Source organism: Olea europaea, chromosome 14 (assembly GCF_002742605.1).
Source record: "Olea europaea var. sylvestris chromosome 14, O_europaea_v1, whole genome shotgun sequence".
NCBI lineage: Eukaryota > Viridiplantae > Streptophyta > Magnoliopsida > Lamiales > Oleaceae > Olea > Olea europaea.
The window spans coordinates 6,198,456-6,209,580 of NC_036250.1; the positions used below are offsets into that span (position 1 = coordinate 6,198,456).

General features: G+C 40.2%; 1 protein-coding gene across 1 annotated transcript; it reads right to left on the reverse strand.

Annotated features, from left to right (window-relative positions):
- Positions 1-337: 337 nt before the first annotated feature.
- LOC111409441 lies at positions 338-8,583 on the reverse strand. The gene is made up of 3 exons (XM_023039491.1): positions 8,416-8,583; positions 5,264-5,663; positions 338-372 (listed from the first exon to the last, which is right to left on the reverse strand). The coding sequence occupies exons 1-3, from the start codon at positions 8,581-8,583 to the stop codon at positions 338-340; spliced, it is 603 nt and encodes a 200-aa protein (XP_022895259.1).
- Between the last annotated feature and the right edge of the window lie 2,542 nt (positions 8,584-11,125).

An 11,125-nucleotide genomic window follows, 5' to 3' on the forward strand; every position in this document is an offset into this window, starting at 1 on the left:
TAGAGTTCTGTTAGCTGAGAAAGCTAGAGTTGTAGCATTTGAAAACATTGTATCAACGGGTTCCTTATTACACAATCCTTCTTCAGGTTTGATGGGGTGAATGTTGAGAACATGGAAGAGCTAATTGCTAAGTTTGACAAACTGCAGGTTAGTGTAATTTATTTTGCACGAAAAATTAAGATAATAAATTCTTTTGAAAGAGATGATTCTTGATTTCCAGCGAATTGATTATTGAGGTAACATCAATTCTCATGTTGTTTAAAATTCAAATACGTTTACAGTGTAGTTAAGTGACAAAAAAGTTATTTGTAAGAATTTTGCATAATAACAAATAATTCTAGCTGACTTTAGTTGTTTCGCGTGGGTTAGTCGCTAACAATTAAAAAGAATCAGACGATTGTGTAAGGGACAAACCTCTTGAGACAAAGTCCCAAAAAGGGGTGTTCTTTTATTGGTGATGACTTTACAATTGGAAATTAAAAATAACGTGCCTCCAAGGGGCGCAAGCACACGAGTTACTGAAAGAAAAGTGTTTAAGTCTAAGGTAAGGAAATGAAAATTACATGTTCTCTGTTCGAGAGTTTTTGATTCGGTCCCCTGCTTCTATGTCATTTCTCCCTTTTATACTTCATGGACGATCTCTTTGTGATCAACCGCCCTAAAAACTGCTTGATCGTCCTATAATTGCCCACTTTCTTCGTAATGGCCAACTTGTCATGAAAACTGCCTTTTTTAACTGCTGCCATTACTCTTCATCGTTCAACCGCTTTCGATTGAATTCCTTGAATCGTGGAACGTGATGGGGCTGCTTTAATAACTGCTTTGATAACTGGACTTCTTGATAACCACGACGCTTTATGCTTGTTAAGACCTTGGGCGACTTGAAGGTTTGGACGAGAATAGAGTAACAGCTCTGGGCGACTGTATGACACTCCATTCGCTCAGATTCTGGGCGACTTGCAAACTTGGGCGATGGCGTTACCGCGTTCTTAGGCCTCCCTATTTGGGCCTTCATCTTGATTTGTTTGATTGGACTTCCTTCTTTGGGCTATCTGATTTGGAGATCCTTCAATTGGGCTTCACTCTTTGGGCTGTTCGATTTGGGCTGAATTTTTATGTGTCAACAATTACCCCCCAATATGGCAGAATTAATAATAATTATTAAATTTTGCCATATTCACTTTGTGTTTCTAGTAACATTTGAAACTCCCAAGAATTTCAATCATTGTTTTCTTCTATAACTTGAAAAGGTGCGTCGTTTTGTAAACCCTTATAAACTTCAAACACGCCATTTCACTGCACCATTAAACCACGCCTCAAATTATTTGCGTCTCTCTCATGATTTACTGTTCATCTTTTGCTTCCCAGCTACGCAACCCTGAAAAACTTCGTTCCTTCTCAAATGGCTGCTTCACAATCTCAAGCTGGCGACTCCTTTAGTTTTGATGACTTTCAGAAACTTCTGAGTCGCCCATACATAACTCCAAGTTTTCTCGCGCCCGCCGACGTTGAACGTAATGAGTTCTACTTGGGTCGAATTCTTCTAATAATTCTTGGGCGATCTCGTATTGACTTATAATGGAATCACTTTGACATTTAAAATCACCGATCAATTGATGGATCACCAATTGAGAATCGCCCCTAACAATCACATTTCTTACTCCCATATCTATCATTAGTTCTAGGCCTACAATTAAGGCTTCATATTCGACTTGCTTGTTGGTGCACATTCTGTCTAAAGTGAATGCGAACTTGTAGCAAATCCCTAAAGGATTAATCAATGCTACTCCTACTCCTGCACCTTTAGAAGTTTTTGATCCATCGAAATACAACACCCAAGGTTTTAACTGGAACGAATTGATATCTAGTTCGATTTCTTCAGGCATATCAAGGCATGGATGATCGGCTAGAAAGTTAGCCAAAGCCTGATTTTTGACTGCCTTTTGAGGTATATATTGTATTTCGAATTCTGATAAAGCTAGTGTCCAAAAGCCTACCCTTTGGTGTAAAATAAGGCGCGAGAACATATACTTAACTAAATTTACTTTAGAAATTAAATAAACGGTTACGGGCCGTAAATAAGCCCTTAATTTTGTACACGTGAAATACAATGCAAGACATAATTTTTCAATAGCAGAGTAATTACATTCACATTTCGTTAACCGTCTACTTAAATAGTAAATTGCCCTTTCTTCACCAAATTGGTCTTCCTGTGCGACCATTCCAGCTATTGACTCTTTTTCAGCCGATAAATACACTTTCATTGGCCGTCCTTGGATTGGTGACACCAACACTGGTGGACTTGACAGATATGTCTTCAGGCTTTCAAAAGCCTTTTGATGTTCTTCTTTCTAGACGAATTTGTCCTGATTTTTCAGCTTTAAGAGCGGCAAAAAAACTTTAGTTCGCCCTGCACAGTTAGAAATAAAGCGTCTTAAAAAGTTTACTTGGCCTAGAAACCTTTGCAATTCTTTTTTGTTGCTAGGTGGTTTGGCCTCTAAAATGGCCTTCGCTTTATTTTTATCAAGTTCAATCCTTCTCTTGTGTACTAAGAAACCAAGAAAATTCCCTGCATTAACACTGAATGCACACTTCAAGGGATTCAACTTTAGCTTATATTGCCTCATTCGCTCAAATGAACATCTTAACTGTTCGAAGTGGTCCTCTTTTTTAATGGACTTGACTACTATGTCATCTACATACACTTCAACAAACTTGCCTATCATATCATGAAAGATTAAATTCATTGCCCTTTGATAGGTTGCCCCTGCATTTTTTAGGCTGAAAGGCATAACCACCCATTCGAAACATCCTAGAGACCCAGGGCATCTAAAGACAGTTTTGTGTATGTCTTCTTCAACTATGTAAATTTGATTGTATCCTGAATACCCATCCATGAAAGAATACATGACATGTCCGGAGGTCGAATCTACTAAAGAATCCACCGTGGGCATTGGATACTCATCTTTGGGTGTAGCTAAGTTTAAATTCCTAAAGTCTATACACACCCTTAATTTACCATTCTTTTTTAGTACTGGCACGATATTCGACAACCATTCAACATATCTGGCTGTTCTTATAAAACCTGCTTTCAATAATCGCTCTATCTCTTTCTTGATTTCGGGGAGTACGTTGGGAGCAAAACGTCTAGGAGGCTGCCTATGAGGTTTAAAGTTAGGCTTAGTTGGTAACCTATGTTCCACCAAGTCTCTATCTAAACCAGGCATTTGTTCATATTCCCAAGCAAAGCAATCTTTGTACTCTTTTAGCAAAGCGATTAATTTGTTACTAACCTCTTGATCGAGCATCTGGCTGATGAATGTTGGACGATCTTCTCTTTCATTGCCAATATTTACTTTGATCAGAGGGTCTTGTGCTTGAGCGTATCCAGGTTTAGCGATCCGCATCACTTCGTCGTCCAGTTCCCTTGTAAGTACTTCCTCTTCTAAACAGTCCACCTTGTTGACTTCTCGGCTAATGCTCTGCTCTAACTCGAATACTGCCAACTTGTCCTTCAGCGCTTTTAGGGCAGTCTCTTCCTTCGCCTTGTCATTGCATTCCTTATTGAAAGCCATCAGTCTGGCTTTGAAGGCCTGAATGTCGGCCATTTGCTTTCGTAAATCAGAATCCATTCAAGATTCCTTGATTATTCTTTTGCCAATCACTGGCTCTTCCAGGGCCACTATATTTGGCCTCATCTGTTTGAACATCTCAGTGAGTGCATCCACTGAGAACGGTTCTTCGATTTGTGCGACAACTTGAGTTTCTTCCCCGTCTTGTACTACCCTGACAGGTCCATAGTTTCCTTCGTACATGAACTTTTCCACCGAGTTTCCTTCTGCGACAAAAGGCCTATGATCGGTCTGTACCACCTTTGCTTCGCCTTTGTTATTCCAAAAGATTAGGCATTGATGGAGTGATGAGGGTAAACAGCGACTTCCGTGTATCCAATCTCTTCCTAGTAGCACATTGTAACTAGTAGGACCATCTATTACAAAGAAGATAGTGGTCCTAGTAGTTGTCCCTATAGTTATGTCCAATGGCATAACTCCCTTAGCTGAAGTTGCTCCTCCATTGAAGCTAGTGAGGATGACTTCTGTAGGAATCATGTCACCCTCTGTCTTTGCGAACTTCCTCATCATCCTAGATGGAATGGTGTTTATAGCTGCTCCATTGTCGACAAGCACTTTTGCCACTGGGACGCCGTTAACTAGAGTTTTAACGTATAATGGCCTCAAGTGTTTTGTCAATTTCATAGCTGGTCGTTTAAAAATAACCTTTTCGGCAGCCTCTATTTCTACTTCTTGCTTGTTTTCTGTTGAATTATCCCCCTGTGACAAGTCGACGTGCAGTATATCACGCTGATCCTCTGTCTCCTGAACTTCCTTCCTACTTCTTTCTAATGCTTCCTTATCAGTTACCCAACCTGTTGGAGGGGGCATTATTCTTGGAGGTGACCCATACTTTTCAGAGTGAGGCACTCTCTTCTTCCTTTTGGGTGTCCCGTACAGTACGTAGAAATCGAAAGGACGCCCAGATGGTTTCCCCAACAAGTCTACTTCGCGAACTCCCTCTTGATGTAGTTGCTTAAACAGAGTATTGCGCGATACTCCTCTCTTTCTTCTTTCTGCTTCTAAGTCGATTTCTTCTTCAATGTCTGTCATCCCGTCGTCCTCTTCATCATTGTAGGCCTCTCTAGAAGTCTGGCCTTCTTCACATACCAGCACACAGGCTTCTCCTTCGTTATCTTCCCTCTCTTCTTCTTTTTCTTTATTCTTGAATTCATTAGCCAGTAAGTAATTATTGGCCATGACAGGAGGCAACGTATCGAATTGGATAGTGAGGGGCTGATCTGGATCATCTTCATCCCTTCTGTCTCGCTCAAACCTTGATCTCCCAGAAGAAGTTTCTGGTAGTTCCTTCATTGATTCACCTGTACCGATCTCTTCATTATTTTTGAGGACATTTTGATTGGCTACCTTGAGTAGTATAGGCGCTTCAGGATGTGGCATTTCCTGTTGCTGCCTCATCATCCGTCCGTAGTTTCATTGGAAATGCCTTTGTTGGGTCCTAGTCATCTCATCGAAGGGTATTGCCCTTCCTGTACTGTACTGGAATGAATGCCATACATTTGGCCGGCGATGTTGCGGCCTGAATGTTCTTCCATTATCTGCTAGCCTGAACTGCCTCTCAAAAGGCGGTCCTCTATAGAATGACGTTCCTCGCCCTCTACCAGGCTGAGTGTTTGGGAAGAAGGTAGGACGATGAGGATGCTGCCATGTTCCTGGTTTCTCTATATTTCCATTCACTTCTCTTTTACACCTTGCACACAGGACGTCCTTGTCCTTTTTTGGTTCTTTCCCCTTGATTCGTTCAAATACGCTGGGATGTGGTCTAGGATCCTCTTCTCCTTCATCTATGACCAACTTGAATTTTGGCAACTTGTTTTTAAATCCAGATGTCACCATGTTTATTCCAAGTGGCTGAGGGAAAGGATTTTCGTTCATTGCCATCTTCTTCTTATCATCGAACGTAATTCGTCCTGATTCAATGGCATCCTGCAATACATGGCGGAAAACCAAGCAATTGTTAGTCAAATGTGACCATGCATTATGCCACTTACAATATTTTTTACCCTTAATTTGTTCAGGGTTTGGCAATTTGTGCTTATCGCTCAATTTTATCTGCTTATCCCTATATAATTTATCAAATATAAGGTCAGCTTTGATCACATCGAACGAGAACGTTCTAGCCTTTATGTTTCCATCTTTTATGGGCTCATCTTTACCCGATGGTCTAGGCTTGGCCATTATAGGACAAATATATATATCTCCTTTGACCAATTCGGCCAAACACATTTCGGCCTGATCGTATGACTCGTCGTCGATGGTATGAACGTCAAAATTTGGGTCTTTGTAATAAGTCCCTTTACTAGAAATTTTTCATTTGTTCTTCCTCTCTTATCAGTCGCTCATACCTAATCACATTCGCACTCAACTGGAAAAGGTCAGAAAATTTCTTGTCCTGGAACTTCTTTTTTAAATCAAAGCTCAAGCAGCCCAGAGCGATTTTGACAAATTCTTTTTCGGGCAGAGGTACAAAACATTTGCTTCTTGCTGTCTTGAACCTTTGGAGAAAACTTTCTGCCCATTCGTTTGGCATTTGACGTAGGTTCGCCAAATCAGCCAAAGTGACGTCAGACTCAGTTTTATAAAATTGAGCGTGAAACAATTGTTCCAATTGTTGCCATATTTGAACAGAGTTCGCTGGCAAATTGATGAACCAGGAGAAAGCTACTCCTGTTAACGAACTAGGGAAAAGTCTCATTTTATGGTAATCGGTTACATCACCACTTTGCAATGTGAATCGCCCTATGTGTTCTAGAGTAGACACCTCTCCTAAACCGGTAAACAGTGAGAATTCTGGCACTTTGTACCCTCTAGGCCATGGATATGCTTGGTCTACCCAATCAGGATATGGCTTTGTATACGTCGGCCTAATGACGGGATGCACCCCAAAAGCCATCTGATCCTGTACGATTTCCATAATCTGGTTCCTCAACATGACATTGGGATCATATGGAATTCCTACAGGCTGATTAACCGGTTGATTTGCATGAGGCCTGATGTTTGGTCCTTGATTGGCAACAAAATTACCATAATTAGGGCCATTACCATTAGCCTGAACATCTATTCTCTCATTAACACGTGGGGTCTGCTATCCATTGTTTAGGACATTATCTCTTATGTTTGGATTACCCCCCAAGTTAGGCATACTACTACCATTGTTCTGATTTGGCACTGTAGTACCCCCTTGATTTGAAGTAGAGGGACCAGAAAGCGGTTCTACCCCCTGATTCGGATTTAGGACCGAGGGATTTGTCCCACAATTGTCCTAGTTTGAAAGTGGTTTGTAAGAGGTATAGCAGGTTGACATATTTGGCCTACTAACTTATTCATTGTTTCGTTCAACGTCTTTAGTTGTTTAGCCATGTTGTCATAGTGTACATTCCCATTTTGTGTAAATCTTTCCATATTATGAATACTTCGAAGATTTACTTGTTCAACGACGTCTTGTGTGAGTTCTCCAAGTAATGCACGCATGGTTCGAAGACTCAACTCCGTCATTGGTTCGTAACGACTGTTACTTCTCTGGTTCTGTCCATCTGTTCGTTGAGAGGCATGCTACTCCTCATATCGCTCGATCACAGATTGGATTCCTCCCTAACTTGCTGCTTCCTTATCGGATCTCTGAGGCATATTGTTTCACCTTTTGTACTTTCAACACCTAACACCACTGTCCCACTGGGTGTGCCAAATTGTTTCGCGCGGGTTAGTCGCTAACAATTAAAAATGATCAGACGATTGTGTAAGGGACAAACCTCTTGAGACAAAGTCCCAAAAAGGGGTGTTCTTTTATTGGCGATCACTTTACAATTAGAAATTAAAAACAACGTGCCTCCAAGGGGCGCAAGCACACTAGTTACTGAAAGAAAAGTGTTTAAGTCTAAGCTAAGGAAATGAAAATTACATGTTCTCTGTTCGAGAGATTTTGATTCGGTCCCCTGCTTCTATGTCCTTTCTCCCTTTTTTACTTCATGGACGATTTCTTTGTGATCAACCGCCCTAAAAACTGCTTGATCGTCCTATAACTGCCCACTTTCTTCGTAATAGCCAACTTGTCATGAAAACTGCCTTTTTTAACTGCTGCCATTACTCTTCATCGTTCAACCACTTTCGATTGAATTCCTTGAATCGTGGAACGTGATGGGGCTGCTTTAATAACTGCTTTGATAACTGCACTTCTTGATAACCACGACGCTTTATGCTTGTTAAGACCTTGGGCGACTTAAAGGTTTGGGCGAGAATAGAGTAACAGCTCTAGGCGACTGTATGACACTCCATTCGCTCAGATTCTGGGCGACTTGCAAACTTGGGCAATGGCGTTACCGCGTTCTTGGGCCTTCATCTTGATTTGTTTGATTGGGCTTCGTTCTTTGAGCTATCTGATTTGGGAATCCTTCAATTGTGCTTCACTCCTTGGGCTGTTCGATTTGGGCTGAATTTTTATGTGTCAACAATAGTCTGTAGCTTGAAGTTGCGTTTTACATTTCTTGTAATTTTAACTTCACAATGGTACTCTCCCTTTCAGCTTTTATTCACTTGTGCCTTGAGGTCTAGCACATCATAACAACTCAAAGATGATATACATAGATGCTTGCATTACTTAGTTCATTTTATCCGCTTCATATTACTGAAATATTATTTTCCACTGTCACAAGTGTAAAATTTGAGGCACGTTTAATGACTGCTTAAAACCTTGTTAAGTTTTGAACCAGTGATCTCATACTTATTAGGTTGTGCTTCCAAATTCTTGAAGTCGTGTTTATAAAATGGCAACTTCGTTAGTGGGTACATTTAACTGGATCTTGACACATGGTGTCATTCTAGTCGTTTGATCTGCTTCTAGATCCTTCCAGCTACTTGAGACTCCAGTGACCATTCGTCTGGTGGATTTTGAAGAGATTTTTCTTAGTTTTGAGTCAGTCTCTTCGTGATCTCTCTCTGTTAAGAACTCCTCCATCTTTGTGATTATGGTTCGATTTCCTTGAGTTTTTCAACATATAAACTAGTGAAAACCCTTTGTAATACTATAGATCTTTGTAGTAATGTACTGCCGTGTTTTGGTTGGTGAGAATCTGAGTGATTCTTGTGAAAGCAATTCGGGTTTTCTGGAGATTTTAGGGGGCTGAGTTGATTCCTTCATGGATCTTGATGAGATAAGTCTTTGTGACTTTGTTCTTATATTTTTTTTGGAATAGTCTTGTATTCTTGTTGCCGATTTTTGGATATTTTAGTGCAACCAAGCTAAATCCATTTATAATGGATGCACAAGAGGGGATTAGGCGTTAGATGTGGTTGCCGAACCACTGGAGCCATGGCCGAAAAATCTTTGTGTTGATTTTTACGTTTTCTGCACTTATTCTTTACTGTTTGTGTTGTGGTTTTGAAATGTTGGTTAATCCTTGGTCCTTGCTCAACATGTCAAACTTTCAACCTCAGAGAGAGCAAATTCCTTTTACTCATCAACAAGCTCAGCTAGAATGTCATCAAAAGCTATGAAATGGCACGATTCTTCCTCAAATTTAAGAACAAGAATAATGCTTTCATATGCAGTAACTCACTTGAACATTTAAATAATTATATAGCTTTAGTAATGTAATGTCATGTTTGGTAAGATTAATTGTACAATATTAAAGAATAAACAATAGACCGAAGTTAGTCATTTCTATTGTACTTCTTTAGCCCTCAGTACATTGTACCAATTCGGTAATCACTACAAGAATTTAACTATTATGGTTTTTATTGAATATATTCAGTTCCATAAGGTTTGGGGACAACTGATGAAGATTGGCTATCGAAATTCTCGCTTTGCACATCACGTAACATTAAAGATTCATAGAACTTTTCCATTCATAAAGAGAATAACTTGTTTGCAGATTGCATTTAATTTTTCGGTGTGTGACCTTTGTTATACAATTTGAAGGTGGAGAGGTTTGCTTGCCTTTATACTAGCTTGTTGATCCCAAAGGTGATGCAAGACTGAGATTAATGACAATTATGAAATATTTAAGATCGCACTACGAAAACAAGATTAAAGTAAAGTAAAAAAAGAGAAACTAAGCAGAGGAACGATGAATTTTATTAAACCCGACAATATGGAGAGAATTACAACGACACAACAATTTGGCTTCGTCTAAAACTAACAAAGGAGTCTCTAACTTATAGGCCATGTCCATAAATCTAATAGAGTCTTAAAAGGTAAGAAAATATACTAGAATTAGGTTAAAACGCATAAAAGGAAAAAATCTTGGATGTGATTTGATTTCTTTCCAATTCAGGCGAAACGTGATCTTCCAAGATTTCAACCCAATTTTGAGACATTAAACCTAACAATCTCCACCTTAACTCAAAATTTCGGTGCAACAAACAAAACTTCAAAATTTCAAATCCGTCTACTTCGAAATGAACTAACCAATCTCCTTAACACAGTAACCAAAATCTCCATCACCAAACCATCGTCCTCTGCACGACGTCCACAGGTGACACCAGAACCCAAATCCTGGGGTCCCAAAATTCCACCAAGGAATTATCGTTGGCCAAATAGGGTCGAAGCACACCCTGTAACAGAAACCGTACTACATGCTCGATCAGAAGGCCCCTTGCTAAAACTGTCACCTTCAACGTCCCTTAAAGCATTCCAGACATTATTGACCCCACTATACCTACGCTCCATGAGTCCAACCCTAACAACTGAACACAGTGTATTCGCTGAAATTGGTGGCAAAGCGGAATCACCAACGCTCTCCCTAGCAGTGTTCTTAACCAACTCAGAATTCGCCACAGGAGGTACTGTACCAAACTGAACTTTCGCCACGGTATTGAACTTGTCCAAATTTTTGTTAACTGGTTCTGCGTTCCCTTGCAAGATGTACAGCTGATACTTTTTTCGTCCCTCCAATACAACCTAGACACCCCTTCGGACCTTCAAGACTTCACCTCCACCAGAGAATTTATACCCTTTTTGCATCCAGAGCACTCAACGATATAAGATTCTTTGTCAAGTCTGAAACATGGCAAACCTGATCAAGTATCCTCACTATCCCATCTTGTAGCCTCAATTTGACTCGACCGATTCCTGCAACCCGGTAAGATTGGTTGTTTCTCATGGCAACTCTACCCTGCTTTACCGTCTAATATGTCTAAAACAAAGCCCTATTAGGACGCATATGATACGAATATGCAGAATCCAGAATCCACTTCCCAAGTTTGGATTTCCCATCAGATACAGTCAACATTACATCTCCATCAGCCGAAAAACTCTCAACAATGTTAGTCTCGTTACATGATTGCCCCACATGATTTGCATGTAAATCACCTTTACCCTACAACTTGTCGTAATCTTTCTCAATGTGTCATTTCCTCTTGCAGTAATAACAGTACACATTGCTATATCTCACCTTCAATCTCTCTTTTTGTTGTTCACCATGAGTAACCAGAGCATCCCCACCTCTAAATATAGGATCTCCAACCAACAACTCCATCTTCTCATTTGAGAATAGGGC